At 38.8% G+C, this 20639-nt stretch overlaps 1 protein-coding gene across 1 annotated transcript; it reads right to left on the reverse strand.

Moving 5' to 3' along the window:
- Nucleotides 1-17694: 17694 nt before the first annotated feature.
- On the reverse strand, nt 17695-18066 carry LOC142166772 (uncharacterized). Its single transcript, XM_075225979.1, has one exon. The coding sequence runs from the start codon at nt 18064-18066 to the stop codon at nt 17695-17697; it is 372 nt and encodes a 123-aa protein (XP_075082080.1).
- Between the last annotated feature and the right edge of the window lie 2573 nt (nt 18067-20639).

Consider the following 20639-nt stretch of genomic DNA (forward strand, 5'->3'; position numbering starts at 1 on the left):
TATAAATCATTGTTGGTGTTGGAAGTTGGATGTTCATGGTTTGAATTGGTTTGAATTGGGTTGTGATTCGTAGAATCAATGTTATTTGATGTGATTTTATTCCTCGAGTAGGTACGTTATGTGATTTGGAACTTGATGGTATGTTCGGTCAGAGTCCCGGAGGCTCCGGGTGTGAATCAGATTGAAATCGGGATCATTTTTGAACTTAGTTGATTGCTGAAGGTTGCTGAAGTTCGGGTGTCATCGCACCTGCGGTGGGCTTGGACGCAAGTGCGGACACGCTGGTGCGGTTGGCTTATCACAGATGCAGATTTGAGTTGGGCTAGGGAGGACCGCAGGTGCGGTCAAGCTTCCGTAGAAGTTGGCTCGCAGAAGTGCAACCGCAAAAGCGGGTAGTGCCCGCAGAAGCGAAAAGTCCATGGCTTAAGTAAAGCCGCACCTGCGATGGTTTTTTCGCAGGTGCGGAGCCGCAGATGCATCTATTGGTCCGCAGATGCAGAATCCCTGGGCAGAAAAGGGGCAGATCGAGGGTTTGTTCCCATTTTTTATCTTTTGAGTTAGAGACCTCAGTTTTGGGTGATTTTGAGAGAGATTTTCAAAGAGTTGATCGGGGTAAGTGATTTTAACTTGAATTTGATTATTATACATGAATCCATCATTGTTTTTACCATTTAATTAGTGTTTTGAGTTGGATAAATTGGGAAAATTTGTAAAAACTTCATAAGCTATATTTTGAGGATTTGAATGTCGATTTGAGGTCGGAATTGAATAATTTTAGCATGGTTGGACTCGTTAGTGAATGTGTGTTCGGATTTGTAAGTTTGGTAGGGTTTTGAGACGCGGGTCCAATGTTGACTTTTTAATTTTCTTTAAAGATTGCAACTTTATTATTCAGAATAGTTTCTATGGTTTGTATTTATGGTATAAAGTTATTTTGGTTAGATTCGAGCCGTTCAGAGTCAGATATTCACGGAAAAGACTTACTAGTGGATTGAGTTAGCTTATTTGTGGTAAGTATCTTGTCTAACTTTGTATGGGAGAATTACCCCTTAGGTTGGAGTCATTTTGTGTCATTTGTGGTACATGAAAGCCATGTACACAAGGTGACAAGTGGGTACACGGGCTATATGTGGTAATTGATCGGTTTAAGCTATATAGATTCTTTTCATGCCTTTAATCAAATTGTCATAACATGTTATATCCATCATCGTTAATCCATCCTTACATGCTTTATTTGACATTGTTATTACTTGTCCCATCTCTTACTTGATATTTGCCCTTACATGCTTAGCTAAAGTTACTGTTTCCTTATTACCTTGTTAATTATTTGACGGTTGAGTTACCTTACTTGAAGTTGTTATTTTTAGGAATATCTTATAGTTGAGTTTTAGTGTTGAAGTTGTAAAAGTCATGATCACATTGAGGCAAAATTATAAATTGTTGAAATACCATTTTTGTTGAGCTATTCACTTCCAGCTGCTATTGTTGAGACTCTTGTACCCATTGTGGTTGAGCCATGAGCTATTTATTATGGAAACATTATTATTGTTGATTCTTTTGGCAAGTTGTGGTATTTGCACACCTGAGTTCGAGTTGTAATAGGTTGTGATATTGATACGCATGCGGTGGTATAAGGATAGGGGTTGATACGCATGCAGTGAGATAAGGTGGGCTTGATACGCGTGTTGCTAGCAGGGGAACTACTTGAACCCACGCGGTATGATAAGGTGGGCTAAAACGCAGGTAGCTATTTCAGAAAAAATAATTTTCAAAACTAAATGTAAGGCTCTCGGGGTGATATAAGGAAAGATTGTGACTGTGATTGTGAAATGAGATTACGAGGCGGTACCTTGGTTATGGTTCTTGTTGTTATTTTTTATTTACCTCACTTGTATTTATCCTCATTGTTTTTCCTTGATGTTCTTATTATGTGTTTCTTACTTGTTGTATTTATTGATTAAAATTTAGTTGCAGTTTATCTTGTTGTATTTCCTTATTGCCTTATTTTTCTCGTTTACATTCTTAGACTGTATTATTCTTGGTCTATTTCTTATTCTTATCCTAGTAGGTGTCTTGACATGACCTCGTCTCTACTCTACCGAGGTTAGGCTTGATACTTACTGGGTACCGTTGTGAGAAAGTAGATAATATTACACTTGAAGACTCTAGTGTGTGTGCATATGGGGATGTAAATAGTGACACAATTTAGAGTTGGGGTGAATTGGTCCTCATTCCATATTTTTCAACATTGTGTTTGGATGATGACATAAAAATCGAGTCATCCGAGCATTTGAAGGAGTCAACGGGCGAGGAACAAGGTGCTTATATTCTTGAATTTGTCGTGCCAAAAAGACTGAATTACATACCTTAACTGAAAGCCAAGAAGTGCAAAATGCTCCATTAGTTACTTGTCCCTATTAGATTTATCCCACCATCCCGGGAGCATAACCAAAAGCTTGAAGCCAAATTAGGGGCTCAATTCATAAGTTCAAGGTGAAGGCAAAAGTGGTTGAAGTCCTGTCGTGATGTTAAATTAGGCACTTGTTGAGAGGCAACCCAACTGTACTATTTATTTTATTTTTATTTTTATTTATTTTATTATATTATTTTTGTAGTATTTGTTTTTATTTTGTAGGATTATGGGTATGGGTGTTCGTCGGTTGGTACGGTACGGTATTTAGATATTTCGGTTCGGTATTTTTGGTATTCGGTTTCTTAAAATACTATACCAATACCATACTTAATTAACTTCGGTATGGTTCGGTTTTTCTCCTTTCGGTTTCGATTTATTCGGTTTGGTAACTTCGATTTATTCGGTTTGAATACTAACTAGTGCATAGAGTCATAGGTTGTAATATTCTTAATTAAAGTACTGAAAAATACAAAACTAAAAACATTTGTTGATAAAAGTTTTGTCCAAAACCAGCAAATATCAACCTAGAGAGAGGAAACTCTACATAAAGAAATAAATTTGATCATTAGAAATGTCTTTTTAATTGCTTAGACTTAATTGATGAACTTAGAGAATAAAGAAAAGTAAAATTTTAGATTTTTTATATTTATATTATAATTAATAATATATGTATTGTGTAATATAATATATATTTGGTACGATATCGGTATTTCGGTATTTTATTTTAAAATACCAAATACCATACCTAATACCAATTTTTTTAAAACTTAAACCAAATACCATACCGAATACCAAAATATCGAATATCAAATACCAAATTTTTCGGTCTTGGTACGGTAATTCGGTATTTACCAAATTATGCACAGCCATAACTAAGGGTATAGAAGCAAAGCCATTGGAAGTGTGCAAAATGAGGAAGATGGTTAGGACTTAGTGTGGGGTGCCCGCACAAAAGATCATGTATGCGAGAAGTGTGAGTATCCCGTGAGTTGCTATTGCTTCGACCTTTGGCCTTTCAGGGAGGTTCTTGTCCACCCTTATTATTTTTGCTTTATTATGCATCTGGACACTGCACTCTTTTATGTGTGGGGTGGGAGAAGTCCTCTAGATAATTAGTAGTAGTATGTTAGTAAAAATATTAACTTCTTATGTTGATTTTAGTTTCTTATTTTAATTTTTGTAGTAGTGTAGTATGTTAGTAGTAGTTTCAGTAGCTTAATTATTTTTTAAAAAAAATCAAAAATAGGAAAAATCAGAAATAAAATTTGAAAGAAGATCGGACTTTTTCCGACGATGGATCTCCTAGGCAGCTTTCTTGAGGGATTAAAGTCTAAAAAAATTAAAAAAAATAAAAAAATAGAAAAAATCCAAAAACATGTCTTTTAGTTTTATTTAGGTAGAAATAATCCCCCGTGATTTTTTTTTGTGCCTCGATTCTTTTCCATGGGATGTAGTTTGAACCTGGTAGTTTTTTAAATTTCTAGAGTATATTAGGAGTTAGGAAATAAAATGGAGGAAGAATGATGAGATTCCTAGGCGTCTTTGACTTATTTTATAGTAGCATATTTATGCTTTAGCATGTGCAGTATCTTCCCTATGTTTTGGAATTATTTATGACACCTTAATGAATTGGATAACTTATTTGATGACGCATATGTCTCGTTTTCTTAACCTATGTTCACTTTGTGCTTAATGCTTAATATCTTATGGCTCTGTAAATACCTGCATTAGTTTGAGAGTCGGAATGGAATCGTCCTTAGTAAGTCACGTGCCATGTGTGGTGAGATTTTTAGTGTAGTCCATATTATTACATTTGAGTCTAGAACTTGTCCGGCATGTGAGTTGAAGCGAAAATTTAGGTTTTGCTCGGTTTGAAAAATAATTTTAGGCTTTCTTTGATCTTTTTGAGCTTTATGCTTATCACAAATAAAATCTTTCCTAATTAACCATTTTTGAGCATATAGACTTTTATTTGACACCCACATTACGAGCCTATACCCTTTTATTTTTTTCTTTATTGACATTGTTTGATCTTTTTTCCTCTTTAAGCACTTAACTTATAAAATGTGCCCTAGAAGAAGTAAGTAGGGAATTTAGGTGGCTTTTGAGTGGAACCAATGAAAGGAAGAATTGTGTTGTAAGAGATAATCACTAGAGAAAATTATAGGAAAAATATTTGTGCTAAAAATAAGGAAAAAAAGAAAGAAAAAATAATATGCAGCAAAAGAAAATAAATTGACATCTTGTTCTTGCTAGTGGGTATGAATTGAAGTAGTGCTTAAATAAAGAAAGAATGTTGTTGGGGTGATTTTTGTTGTGAAACTGAAAGTTGGGATTGAAAATATGTGCGCTCAAAGTTAATTTTATGATGTGTTAAAGTGCTTAGGAGGGTGATCTACTATTCCTAAATATATTTTACTCATCCCTTAACCCACATTACAACCGTGAAAAAAGTCCTAATTGATTTTAGATGGAGCGAGCCTACATTAGTAGAGTTTTACATAATGGGCAAGCCTATGATACTAATTGCATGCATGTGGCTAGGGGTGTCAAATGGGCGGGTTGAGTCGATTTTGGGCTGGTCAAAATAAGTTGAGTCAATATTGGGCTAGTCAAATGACCCGACCAAAAATTACTTGGGCTAAAATTCGGGTCGCCCAACTAGCCCAACTCTTTTTAATATTTACTTAATATTAGTTGTCTTGTTATGAATTGTATAATTACTAAATAAGATTTTTTTTCTTTGGTTGTGGTCATATATAACATTTCAAACATAACAAATTATTTCTAAGATATTTTGGCCAAGTTACTCATGAATCAATTTGGGCTAAAAATTGGTCCAACTTAAATGTGTTGAGATGTGTTGGGTCAAAATGAGCCAAGTTCAATAAATATGCGGATCAATAACCAGCTCAATTTTGGGCGAGTCATTTGGGCTTGGGCCAAATTTGACAACCCTACATGTGACTTTTTTGCGAGAGTGAATGATTTCTTAGATATATGTGAGTTCTTGAACTATATTTGATGATGAGATTCGAATGTGTGAAGTCAACTCATATCTCTTTGGTTTTGTTGTGAGGGAACATGATTTCACGAGGAATAGGTAATGTTATTAGACTTAATTATAATGTTGAGTGTTCAAGCCGTGGGGGTATTGTGACATTGAGTCGGTTTTTGAGGCTAGATTGGTATGAGCATATTGTCGTTGTTTTGAATGTGTTTTGGAAGTATGGCATAAGTTAAATGTGTGTTAAATGCATGTGCTAGAGCTTAATTGTTGCAATCAACCATAGTCATATGTGTAATGTGCTTTTAATGATAAGAGCTTAATTTTATTTCGTCTACTATAGTGATGGTTTGTTCGAGGACGAACAAAGGTTTAAGTGTGAGGGTGGTGATTTTGGACATATTTTTATATGTTTCGACATTAATTTACTCGTATTTTTACTGTTCTTTGGTTATATTTGATATGAAATATTCTTTACTTAACTTAGATTATAAATTTTATATTTATTTGAGTGTTAATAGATAATGTAGGTATATCGAAGATGAATCTGAGAGTTAAATGTCTTAGCTGGAGAAGCAATTTTTATATTAAGCATTCAAAGGGGTTTATGTGCTCTGCTTATTGGAAGGGAAAATATCTAATGGATTAAAGGTTACATGATCAACTAGGATATAATGATACAAGAAATGCATGAAATAAAATAAAGAAAGAAAGATGAAGGCATTACCTGGGAGAAGATGCAAAGCAACGTGGAGGGAATTGAATATATGAAGCACGAAGCAGTGGGAAGCAATTTGGACTGTGCCACTTTGAAGGCAGCGACGCGAATCAAATTCCTCGTGTTTAAGCCCGTGTCGCGCGGCCCAGCGCAAGATGCTTCCTTGCGTTACGAGCGTTACGCGGTGCGACGCACGGTGTCCGAGTTTCGAGGTTATTTTATCTTCTTTTTTATTTCGGACTTGGTTAATCGTTTAGACTTTTTTCTACACCTATAAATAGTCATTAGACATGATTTTTATACAACTTTTAACCAAGCGGAAGCACAGAGCCGCTGTGGAGGCCGAGTTTCATCTTTTCTTCCACCAAACTTGATAATTTTTATGTTTCTTTGGATGGTTTGTTGTTTGACTACCATATCTATGTGGAGATAAACTTCACGTTCTAGGGTTTTGGTTCTTTCATAAATATTGTTATTCGAATATTAATTTTTATTTCTTGATTTGTCGTATTGGTTTATTTATTCAAGCATGCGCTTAATTATTTGATTGCTTGATCACCAATTAAAATACTATCTATGAATCTATAGTTGAACTCGAAAGTAGGAATTCTAGATTGCACATATGATTGAGTAGAACAAGTTCTTGGACCCGCGCATTGGGGAATTGATTCGCGGTTAGGATAGACATATGCTAATTGCCTTGCTTGGTTATTATACGAGTATTATAAATGCGTTCTTGTTGATTCTAACTCTATAGACATATAGGTGATAGGTTATCTTAAATAGTCAAGTAAGAGACTGACAGATTCTTATGAGCAATATTAACCATGTGAATAAATAAACCAGCTAAATTCAGAATTTCGGCCGTGAAGTTTCAGTGGAGAGGTCAGCTGGTCGAGGAAGCGACTTGCGAGACCGAGAAGGACATGCGGAGCAGATATCCACACTTATTTGGTATTCCAGATATGATTCTAGATCCATTCGAGGACGGATATTTGTTTAAGAGGTGGAGAATGTCTTTGACCTAACTGGTCATTTTGCTTTCTAGAATCTCGTTCCACAATTTGAGACCTCCGGTATGTACTTTTACTATTTTATGACTTGCGGGCGTAGTTGATTTAGTTCCAGAAGGTTTCGGGTAGAATTTGGAACACTTAGTTCCATGGTAATGGCCTAAGGTTGCTAAGTATGACTAAAGTCAACACTTTGAGGAAATGACCTCGGAATCAGGATTTGAAGGATCCAATAGGTTCGTATGATGATTTTGAACTTGGACGTATGAATGGGTCGAGTCTCGGGTGGTTCGAGAGAGATTAAACACATTATGTCAGAAGTTGGCAACTTTGAAAAGTGTTAGAAAAGTTGGTTTGAAGAGGAATTATGAAATTGAAGCTTGTTGCACCCTATTTTGCATGAGTCAAAACAAGATTCAACTTGTGGTTTCCCTGTTGATGATAAAAGAGAGTCGCCGCCTAATATTTCAAGGTTTGAAGGGTTTGTTTGTGTTGGGTATTTTCGGACTGGGCTCTTGCATTGAGCCTAAGTTAATTTTAAAAATAGCCAATCCATGTTTAATTAAGAATTGCAATTATAGCCTTTAGGCTTTTAACTACCTTTGAAATTAAATTAAATAAACTTAATTATTTTCAATAAAATATAGTAAAATTATAACTATCAAATATACTACTAATTATTGTAATTAATTATTTATAAAATACTTAATTTTTCTAAATTGTAACACTAGTTTTGAATTATTAGCATAGTAATATAATTAATTAGAAATTAAGGAATAATTCATTAAATTAATTATAAAGTCTATGTGATATATAAAAAAACTATTTTAATAATCTAAAAATAGTAAGCATGGTATAATTATAATTATACCATTGATTTATCAATTTCCAAATTATTAATCTTATAAAAATAAGTGTTATTTATTGAAAATATTTTAAAATATTCATTGGAAATTATTAAGTATAAATAAATTAATTTTAAAAAGAAGGGTCAAAATTGGCCTTCAACAGCTGCCCCTCTTTGACCGAAAACGATGAAAGAGTTTATGGGCAAAGAAATTGAACCAAAGCCAATTTTGTTTCGACTTTAGGCATGCATTGTAGGAATGGCATAAAGATTACGGGTTGTAGGATTAGGAAGATTCCAGGAGAATTTTGGGGAGTTGGGGCGTAATTCTGGCTTTGAATTGCTTATATACCTCGGGCTTAACTAGGATCAGGCCTCATGTAGTTCTGGAGTGACGACTTTGAGGAAGTGATGTTCGCAGGAATTTCCTGTCACGCCCCAAAACCGTGGAGCGCGACCAGCGCTCAACCGAGTGAACCCGACTGAGCAAGCCTATTAGATTTCATCTACCCAAACTCCTTCATGAATAAAGAGAATATATGTTTTTCTAATTAAACAATAAAGTGGTCGTGTCTACAGTTACCAATTTCTTACCATAAGTTTCACCATTATTAAAGTCTCAAATGGACAAGTAATACAACCACAACATAGCATAGTTTGTCTTTCCCAGTACCAATACACAACCCACACTATGTCTACGGTGCCTCTAGAGATAAAGAAGAGTATAATGATAATGGCGGCAACAAGGCCCCGGCTATTCCTCAACCATAATACATAAAGATCAAAAGATACATGACCCCGGGATGAAGTGGGGCTCACCAAGTCAGCTGGGAAGAAGGTGTACTACTATCACTGATCAATGTCTCCTGCTGTGGAACCACCTGCATTCATTTAAAGATGCAGCGCCCCCAACAAAAGGGACGTTAGTACCATCGAATAGTACTAGTATAAAAACTAAACACCAATTTATGAATTTAGATATACAAGATAATTATGATGAACCAGTGTGGCAATAGGATAATATAGATAACTGTCTCAACCATAGCAAGCTTATTAAAAGCTATCAACAACATTTATAGGATTGAAGATGAGATCCTATATAACCATCTTCAACAAAGCGGCCCCGCCGCCTCACCCGATGTATGCAGGTGGAGGTGTACGTACAATATCACAACTCTAATCAAGCGGCCCTGCCGCCTCACCTCAATGTATGCGGGTGGATGTATAACCACAGTACCAATAACTTACACAAGCGGCTATGCCGCATCACTCCAATGTATGCAGGTAGAAATGCATCAACGATACCAATACCAACATAAAGCGGCTGTGCCGCCTCACCCTAAGGTATGCGGGTGGTGGTGCCACAACAATACCAAAACCATACACAAAGCGGTCGTACCGCAGTCCCACAATATCATAATCCCTACACAAAGCGGTCATGCCGCCTCACCCCAATATATATGCGGGTGGAGGTTTATCACAATCACAATCTCTATACCATAATCCCCACATAAAGCGGTCATGCCGCCTCACCCCAATGTATGGGGGTGGAGGTGTATCACAATCACAATCTCTACACAACTTGGCATAATACCTTTCACATAAATCACGACTAGAAATTATAACATGTGGATACGTAATCCATAGTTTGGGACACATCCTCAATTTATAATTCAATATGATAAGAGCATTTGAAATATCAGATAATAGCTCAAAAATGACCCAAATAGTGTATTTAACGAAATAGGATCGGGTTTTAAAAAAACCAAAAATGGAGCACCGGAACAAGGAATGCGATCGCATAACCGATATGCGGACCGCATATCGGTCGCATAGTTGGTTACAAAATAGCCAAAAGAACTGTCTGTGTATGCGGTCACTATGCGGTCCGCATAACCGTTATGCGGTCGCATAATGCATCGCATAACTATTATGCGGTCGCATAGTCGACCGCATAATTGCTTCCAATTAGCCCAATTAACTGCCTCACTCTGCGGCTATTATGCGGTCCGCAGAGTGATTCTGCAGTCGCATAATGGACTACAGAAATGCACTTTTCTGTCAAAAATGTTTCTTTACTTTCCGGTGCATTGTTCAACCCAAAAAGTCCGAGCCGCGGCGAGCAAGCTCGCCGTGAAGAATTTCTACAATCCTCAAACACGTAAACCTAGTCTGATACCATGAAACATTATTTTCTTTGCACAATTTACCGGGCTTACCACCTAAGCACTTCGAAATTTTTCGGGGTGTTACATTCTCCCCCGCTTAGGATAATTCATCCTCGAATGAGGGTAAAAATCCGTAATTAATATCTTATTCAACTTGGTTTGGTTTATACCACAAACTAGCAGCCCCAAATTTGACTAACTCCCTAAATTTTTAAAAATTTTGCCAGAGTTTTCCTTGTAATTAGGCCTATCCACCTGTCAGAGAGCCCCAGAAACACATCCTCACAGCATATACATAATCCAACAACGTAACATAATACAAAATAACACCAACTGTGGCCTCACAAGCAATTATATTACCAGAACGGAACACCCTTAACACCAAATGTACAAGTCATACATATTTCATAGGAATATCCCTTAGCATTTTCATAAGGCACAACTTATAATTACATGGTTATTCAAATAAATAAGGATACTTTTTCTTTATTTCTTCTTCGGCCTCCCAAGTAGCCTTTTCAACCTGTTGGTTTCGCTATAGCACTTTCACGGATGCAATTTCTTTGTTTCTCAACTTCCGAACTTGCCGATCAATAATAAAAACTGGAATCTCTTCATAAGTTAGTTCTTCATTTACCTCAATAGTCTCAACCGGAACAATGACTGTCGGGTCTCCAACTACTTTCTTTAACATAGACACATGAACCACCGGGTGTACTAATGACATCTCAGGTGGTAGCTCAAGCTTGTATGCTACCTCACCGATCCTCTGAATGATTTTGTACGGTCCGACATACCTCGGACTCAATTTTCCTTTCTTACCAAATCGCATTACACCCTTCATGGGGAAAACTTTCAAAAATACCCAATCATCTTCTTTGAATTCCAAATCTCTACGACGAACATCCGAATAGGATTTCTGACGACTCTGAGCAGTCTTCAACTGCTCCTTAATGATTTTAACTTTTTCCATAGCCTGATGCACGTGGTCTGGCCCTATCAACTCTGCTTTCCCAATTTTGAACCACCCAATGGGAGATCTACATCTCCTACCATATAAAGCCTCGAACGGTGCCATTTGAATGCTAGCATGATAACTATTGTTATATGCAAATTTTATGAGTGGTAAATGATTATCCCAGGTACCTTTGAAGTCTATAACACAAGCGTCTGAATAGTCCGCTCTGCCTGCCCGTCAGTCTGCGGGTGAAAGGCTGTACTAGATTCACTTGAGTACCCAAACCTTGCTGAAATGTCTTCCAAAAATTAGCAGTGAATTGTGCCCCCCGATCAGAAATGATGGAAACTGGGGTGCCATGCAACCTGACTATTTCTTTGATATACAACTGAGCATACTGCTTCACTGTGTCGGTAGACTTAACCGGCAAAAAATGTGCTGATTTCGTGAGTCGATCCACAATCACCTAAATTGAGTCAAACTTGCGCGGAGTGCGTGGTAATTCTACCACAAAGTCCATATTAATCATTTCACATTTCCCCATTGGAATTTCTATGTTCTGTGCCAACCCACTGGGCCTTTGGTGTTCGGCCTTCACTTGCTGACAGTTCGGACATCTTGCTACAAAGTCCGCCACATTCCTCTTTATATCATTCCACCAATAGACATCCTTAAGATCATGATACATTTTTATAGAACCTAGGTGCACAGAATACCTAGAAGTGTGAGCTTCAGTCAAAATTCTTTCACGGAGACCATCCACATTTGGAACACAGAGTCGCCCTTGGTACCTTAGTGTACCATCATCCATGACAAGAGAAAAGGCCATGGTCTTATGTTTATGAATCCCCTCTTTCAACTGCACCAACAATGGATCGTTGTATTGCTTCTCTTTGACTTCCACAACAAGCGATAATTCAGCCCTATTTTGCATAATTATCCCTCCTTCACTAGAGTCCACAAGATGAACTCCCAAACCAGCCAATCGGTGAACTTCCTTGGCTAATGGCCTCTGGTGTGCCTCCAAGTGAGCCAAACTACCCATTGATATCCGGCTAAGAGCATCCGCCACAACATTGGCCTTCCCCGGATGGTATAAAATATCAATGTCATAATCCTTGAGTAATTCAAGCCATCTTCTCTGCCTCAGATTCAATTTCTTCTGTTTGAAAATATATTGAAGGCTCTTATGGTCCGTGAATATATCCACATGGACCCCATATAAATAATGACGCCAAATTTTCAATGCAAATACCATTGCCGCAAGTTCTAAATCATGTGTTGGATAGTTCTTTTCATGATTCTTTAGTTTCCTAGAAGCATAAGCTATCACCTTCCCATGTTGCATTAATACACATCCAAGCCCAATTCTTGAAGTATCACAATATACCACAAATCCATCTATACCCTCTGGTAGAGTCAACACCGGTGCCGTAATCAGTCTTGCTTTCAATTCCTGGACACTCTTTTCACAAGCATCTGACCATTAGAACTTAATTGTCTTCTGCGTCAATTTAGTCAATGGAGAGGAAAGAGTAGAAAACCCCTCCACAAACTTTCTGTAATATCCAGCTAAGCCTAAGAAACTGCGAATCTCTGTTGGAGTTGTAGGCCTCGGCCAATTCTTCACCGCTGAACTTTTCTGAGGATCAACCTTAATTCCCTCACTAGAAACTACATGACCCAAGAATATGACTGATTCAAGCCAAAATTCACACTTTGAAAACTTTGCGTATAACTGGTGTTGATGCAGGTTTTGCAGAACTACCCTGAGATGATCGGCATGGTCTTCTCGACTTCGTGAATATACAAGAATATCGTCAATAAACACTATCACAAAAGAGTCGAGGAATGGCTTAAAAACGCGATTCATAAGATCCATGAAGGCTGCCGGGGCATTTGTTAGCCCAAAAGACATCACCAGAAATTCAAAATGCCCATACCAGGTTCTAAAAGCTGTTTTCGGAATATCCCGCTCTCTGATATTCAATTGGTGATACCCGGATCTTAAATCAATCTTGGAGAAGTACCTGGCACCTTGCAAAGTTGGTTACAAAATAGCCAAAAGAGGTCTGCATAACCGTTGTGCGGTCGCATAATGCATCGTATAACTGTTATGCGGTCGCATAGTCGACCGCATAATTGCTTCCAATTGGCCCAATTAACTGCCTCACTCTGCGGCCATTATGCGGTCCGCAGAGTGATTCTACAATCCTCAAACACGTAAACCTAGTCTGACACCATGAAATATTATTTTCTTTGCAAACTTTACCGGGCTTACCACCTAAGCACTTCGAAATTTTCCGAGGTGTTACATTTCTCCAGTATCGTATTATGACGATACTACAAGACAGAAGATATGGCACTCATTATAGCTTGAATTTATGGCTTGACTTGAAAGGTTTGGAGAACTGAAATTCTACTGATCGTCTTGAGTTTGAGCTCGAATTCTTGGCCCGCTAATGAGTTTGTTGTCCCTCATAGCGTTGTAGCTTGGTTTGCGGCTTAGAAAGAGTTCCACGTTGCGATGTTTGTTCCTATAAAAAAATAAAATACACACATACCCATATATTGCAATGCAGAATATGTTAAGATGTGATGTAAATGATGCAGGAATGATAATGCATGGCTGTCGGCTAGCCGTTATTTGGGCGGCCCTGCCACCTCACCTCAATGTATGCGGGTGGATGTATAACCACAGTACCAAGAACCTACACAAGCGGCTATGCCGCATCATTCCAATGTATGCGGGTGGAAATGCATCAACGATACCAATACCAACACAAAGCGGCTGTGCCGCCTCATCCCAATGTATGCGGGTAGTGGTGCCATAACAATACCAAAACCATATACAAAGCAGTCGTACCGCAGTCCCACAATATCATAATCCCTACAGAAAGCGGTCATGCCGCCTCACCCCAATATATATGCGGGTGGAGGTGTATCACAATCACAATCTCTATACCATAATCCCCACACAAAGCGGTCATGTCGCCTCACCCCAATGTATACGGGTGGAGGTGTATCACAGTCATAATCTCTACACAACTTGGCATAATACCTTTCACATAAATCACGACTAGAAATTATAACATGTGGATACGTAATCCATAGTTTGGGACACACCCTCAATTTATAATGCAATATGATAAGAGCATTTGAAATACGAATTGAATATATATCTTCATCATAAAACTTATCGGAATACTCGATTTATAATCAACATCTCGGAACATACAAGGATAATGAGAATTACAACTCTTAAAGAAGAGTTTAGCCAACATACCTCAATTGAGCTTCCTTAAACTCTAAAACATTCTGGAATTCTTAGCAACTTCAATCTATTTTAGAAATATAACAAAATGAACCACAATTAGGAAGATGATCATGTTTCTAGCTCATTTGAGCATTTTATCAAATACAAGGTGTGCATAAGGTTTCAAGGTCCCTTTTATGGAGGATTCCATCATCCCACAACCCAATCTTTTCCATGCTTAGTTCAACAATCTTCCTACACCCCTTGATATCACATGCATGTAAAATAATCAACTCTCGTGCCCAAACATTATCTTGCTAATTACCCATGTTCAGATGATTTCGAAATTAGGGTTTAGGGTGTAGAATCTTACCTCTAGGATGAAGACCTAGTGAGCTTGCCTTCTTAATCTTCCAAAACTTGAGCAAGAATTGAAGAACAAATATTGGAGAATACCTACTCACTCTAGGACACCCTCTCTCACTCTAAAATGTCAGATAATAGCTCAAAAATGACCCAAATAGTGTATTTAACAAAATAGGGCCGGGTTTTAAAAAATCTAAAAATGGAGCTCTGGAACAAGGTATGCGATCGCAAGCAATATGTGGACCGCATATCGGTCGCATAGTTGGTTACAAAATAGCCAAAAGAGCTGTCTGTGTATGCGGTCACTATGCGGTCCGTATAATCGTTATGCGGTCGCATAATGCATCGCATAACTGTTATGCGGTCGCATAGTCGACCGCATAATTGCTTCCAATTGGCCCAATTAACTGCCTCACTCTGCGGCCATTATGCGGTCTGCAGAGTGATTCTGCGGTCGCATAATGGATCGCAGAAATGCAGTTTTTTGCCAAAACTTTTTCTTTACTTTCTGGTGCATTGTTCAACCCAAAAAGTCCGAGCCGCGGCGAGCAAACTGGCCGCGAAGAATTTCTACAATCCTCAAATACGTAAACCTAGTCCGACACTATAAAATATTATTTTCTTTGCAAAATTTATAGGGCTTACCACCTAAGCACTTCGAAATTTTCTAGGGTGTTACATTTCCCAGTATCGTATTATGATGATACTGCGAGACAGAAGATTTGGCACTTATTATAGCTTGAATTTGTGGCTTGACTTGAAAGGTTTGGAGAACTGGAGTTCTATTGATCGTCTTGAGTTTGAGCTCGAATTCTTGGCCCGCTAATGAGTTTGTTGTCCCTCATAGCGTTGTAGCTTGGTTTGATGCTTAGAAAGAATTCCACGTTGCGATGTTTGTTCCTATAAAAAAATAAAATATACACATACCCACATATTGCAATGCAGAATATGTTAAGATGTGATGTAAATGATGTAGAAATGATAATGCATGGCTGTCGGCTAGCCGTTATTTGGGATTGAGATGATGGGATACTTGAATTTGACTCGATTGTTAACCGGGCTGTGTATTGTTTCACAGCTGTTGGAGCATTAAGTCTCCTCGTGTTAGGAGTAGTTGACTTGTAGAATGCATCTCCGCTTGCTGGGAGAGGTTGCATTGAACTGTAAAGTATCTTCGCTTGATGGGAGTGATTGACTTGTAGAGTGCATCTCCGCTTGTTGGGAGAGGTTACACTGAAATATAAAGTATCTCCGTGTAATGGGAGTGATCATAATGTAAAGCATCTCCGCACTATGGGAGTTTATGACTTGAAATACACAATCATGCCTATGAGCTGCATGAGCAAAACATCAAAACATTCGAGATAACAATAAAGAAAAAAGAGCATGCCCCAGAGATACTCTTAACAGCGAGACTAATTTGTGGCCATCGATTGGCAAAATGTTGGCGACGAGATTTGCAGTTATCTATTCTGATATCTGATGTGGTGGGGTGGCAGTGCGGATCACTCCAGTTGGTGAAGCGAACAGTTTGCTATATAAAGGGCTTTGATTGGCGAAGCCGATGCTTGATTTGTACAGGGTGCTCCGATCGATTGAGCTGACAATTTGCTATATACAGGGCTCCAATTGGTGAAGCCAGCAGCTTGATTTTGTTAATGGTGCTCCAATTGTGAGCAGAGAAATATACAATATGCTTCGGTTGGCATGGCCAGCGGCTCGCTATATACAATATGCTCCATTCAGTTGAGCAGACATTTTGTTATATACAATATGCTCCATTCAATTGAGCAAACAGTTTGCTATGTACTATCTGCCTCGTTCACATCAGCGGCCTGGTTTCGAAATACCTACAAAGGATTCGAGAGTTAGTTTTAGTTATACAAGGAATATTTGAATGAATAAAGAGAGATGATAGTCATAAGAGAGTGACAGATCCATCATTGCCCCAGTGTGTTTCCGTCACTTCTTTTTTTTTTTCCTGTTGGCCCTGTATTCAAAGAAATTTCTTAGCAGGGAGGGCATGTTGGTTTGTGTCGACCGTAGTCCTGGCTTTGCCCCGGCCTTGATGAGGTTACGCCACGAAGTTTGGTAGGTGGAATGAAATATGATATATTTAGTAAACATTTTGGAAAATCTATATTTTATGCCAAATGCAGTCGTTTCGGATTATGACATGTTTCGGAAGTTACTTAAATACAAACGTTATTTTTGGAAGATTCTATCCTATTGATGTTGATCCTCCCCAATGCTAATTATGATGTGGCTTCTTGCCGCTACCATTGTATCCTAATCTGAATTAATGTATTACGAAGGTTTTTCCTAAGGTTATTACCGAACCTTTTCAGGTTGCCTACGTATCTAAAACGGAATCAGGCCTGGACGTAGTTCATGGATAATAATAAAGGAAATATGATGAATATGACCGAGCCTGACTCAGGCAGCTTACGTATCCAAATGGAATCAGGTCAAGACGTAGTTCGATTACAACAAATGCAAAAATGATGACATTGAATATTAAAGTGGCCGAGTCTGACTCAGTCTGCCTATGTATTCAAACGGAATCAAGTCAGGATGTAGTTAATTACAAAAAATGACTGAATTCTATGTGGATTTCTTACGTATTCCGTCCAGAGGAAATCAAGTCGTGGCGTAGTTCCGAGCAACATACAAAATGATATTTGGATTTTCTATTACAAAAGAGAGGGGATAGAGAGAAATCGAATTGCCTACATATCCCTCCCTGGGAAGTTAGGTTGAGCGTAGTTCTGTTACAGCCAAACCCTAACTCTATTGTCTTCAAACATAGTATCTCTTGATTGCATCTGAATAGATAGGCTTCGTGCTGACCCTTCCATCCATCTCTGCCAAGATTAGAGCTCCTCTCGAAAATACTCGGTGGACCACGTAAGGACTTTGTCAATTTGGTGCGAACTTTCCTTTGGATTCTATTTGGTGGGGAATATTTTCTTCAAAACCAACTGCCTCGGAACAAACTGGCGAGGCTTCACCCTTTTGTTAAATGCATCAGCCGTGCTATTTTGATACAGCTGACCATGTCGTACCACATCCATTCTCTTCTCGTCAATGCACATGAGTTGCTCTTGCCTGACCCGTATCCATTCTGCATCGTCTAACTTGGCTTCTTGGATGACTCTTAACAATGGTATCTCGACCTCCGCGGGTATCACAACTTTATTTCCATATATCAACATGTATGGCGTTTCCCCAGTGGATATCCTCATGGTGGTGCGATAAACTAGTAAGGCGAAAGATAATTTCTCATTCCATTGCCTATGATTGTCCACTATCTTTCGCATAATCCTTTTGATGTTTTTGTTGGCTGCTTCAATAGCTCTGCGATCTGTAGGCTGTATAGTTGTGGTGGAAAATTCTGAACTTCTCGCAAATTTGCCTCATGAGATCACTATTGAGGTTGGCTGCGTTGTCGGTGATGATCGACTCGGGTATCCCAAATTGGCAGATGATGTTGTTATAGATATAATCTGCTACTACCTTCTTTGTGACGTCCTTGTGAGTAGATGCTTTGACCCATTTGGTGAAGTAGTCAATGGCTACCAAGATGAAATGGTGCCCATTTTATGCGGCGGGCTCTACAGGTCCAATCACGTCCATGCCCCAAGCAACAAATTCCCAAGGCGAACACATTACATTCAACTCATTAGGTGGAACCCGAATGGAATTCACGTGGATCTGGCACTGGTGACACTTCTGCACATAGATGATACTATCGCTTTCCATGGTCATCCAAAAGTATCTGGCTCATAAGATATTCTTGGCTAAGGTGAAGCAGTTCATGTGGGGTTCGTATGTTCATGCATGTATTTCTTCTAACAATCTGGTTGCTTCGGTGGCAACTACACAGCTTAACAAACCCAAGTTTGGGGTCCTTCTATATAGGACATCCCCGTTGAGGAAAAAGTGATTTGCCAGCCTTCTGAGCTCTTGCTTTTGACTATTAGTAGCACTCTCTGGATACTCTCTTATTTCAAGGAACCTTTTGATGTCTTGGTACCACGGTCTACCATCTGGCTCTTCGTCTACATGAAAACAGTATGCATGTTGATCTTTGATTTCTACCTTGATATGGTCGATGTAATTCTTATCTGGATACTGAATCATGGATGATAGGGTTACAAGAGCGTCAACAATATCATCCCCTATGACCAAAAGTTCCTTGATGTTCATGTCGACATCCATCCTGATCCCGATGATGCATGCTTCGTACTCGGCTATATTATTGGTGCAAGGGAACCTTATTTTTGGTGACGCCGGGTAAAGTTGTCCTGACTCCGAAATTAGGATTGCCCCAATTCCCACTCTTTTGAAATTTGCTGTTCCGTCGAAGAAAATTCTCCACCCAGGGTATAACTCTGGAATATCTTCTCCGGCAAACAACATCTCCTCGTTGGGAAAGTACGCAGTGAGCGGCTCATAATCCTTGTCCACTAGATTCTCTACAAGGTGATTGGCTAAAGATTGTCCTTTGATGGCCTTCTACATTATGTACACAATGTCAAATTCACTGAGAAGAATCTGCCATTTGGCTAGTTTTCCTATAGTCATCGGCTTCTGAAAGATATACTTGAGCGGGTTGAGCCAGGATATTAAATGCGTGGGGTATGGTGACTTGTAATGCCTCAATCTCTGGGCGATCCAAGTCAAAGCACAGCAAGTGCGCTCTATCAAGGTGTATTTGGCCTCACATGGTGTGAATTTCTTGCTTAAGTAATAGATGGCTTGCTCCTTTATCTTGGTTTCATCGTGTTGTTGCAACACACATCCAAATGCATTATCCAAGACCGACAAGTACAACAACAGTGGCTTCCCGGGCTCGAAAGGAACCAACACTTGTGGATTTGGCTAATACTCCTTAATTATGTCGAAGGCTTTCTGACACTCTTCTGTCCATTTTGTGGTAGCATCCTTCTTCAGCAGCTTGAAGATAGGTTCACAAATTACCGTAGACTGGGCTATGAAACGACTGATGTAATTCAGTCTACCCAGGAAACTCATCACATCCTTCTTGCTCTTGAGCGGTGGCAACTCTTGAATAACTTTGATCTTTGAAGGATCCAGTTCTATCCCTTTTCTGTTTACTATAAAACCTAGCAAATTTTCAGCAGGGATTCCGAATGCACATTTTGCAGGATTCAGCTTCAAACTATACCTCCGCAAATGTTCGAAAAACTTCCTCAGGTCGTCAAAATATTCTGAACTCTGCCGAGACTTGATGATGACATCATCCACATATACCTCGATCTCTTTGTGAATCATGTCGTGAAAGAGGGTTGTCATGGCCCTCATGTAAGTAGTGCCAATGTTTTTGACACCGAACGACATGACTATGTAGTAGTAAACTCCCCAAGGTGTAGTGAACACTGTCTTTTCTACATCTTCTTCGTGCATCAGGATCTGGTGGTACCAGGTGAAACAATCCACGAATGACTGCAATTTATACTTCGCGCAATTGTCGATAAGGATATGAATATTCGGTAAAGGGAAATTGTCCTTCGGGCGGGCTTTGTTGAGATCTCAATAATCCACACATATCCTGATCTTCCCATCCTTCTTGGGCACTGGGACAATATTTTCCAACCATCTGGGATAATTGGTGACCCTCACAACATTCGCCTCTATTTTCCTAGTTACTTCTTTTATCCTTAAACTCAAGTCATGTTTGAACTTTCTGGGTTTTTGTTTGACTGGTGGTCTAGCAGGATCGGTAGGCAATCGATGCAAAACCATATCAGTGCTTAAACCAGACGTGTCATAATATGACCATGCGAACACATTGATGTATTGTCGGAGGATCTCGACCAATTCTTCCTTCTGCTCTGCTTCTAGATGGATGTTGATTCGGGTTTCTTTT

The sequence above is a fragment of the Nicotiana tabacum genome, chromosome 2 (assembly GCF_000715075.1).
Source record: "Nicotiana tabacum cultivar K326 chromosome 2, ASM71507v2, whole genome shotgun sequence".
In the NCBI taxonomy this organism is placed as follows: Eukaryota; Viridiplantae; Streptophyta; class Magnoliopsida; order Solanales; family Solanaceae; genus Nicotiana; species Nicotiana tabacum.

Excerpts from the sequence above, each read along its gene's own strand:
- LOC142166772 (XM_075225979.1), bottom strand. The coding sequence starts at position 18,066 with ATGCGAAAGATAGTGGACAATCATAGGCAATGGAATGAGAAATTATCT.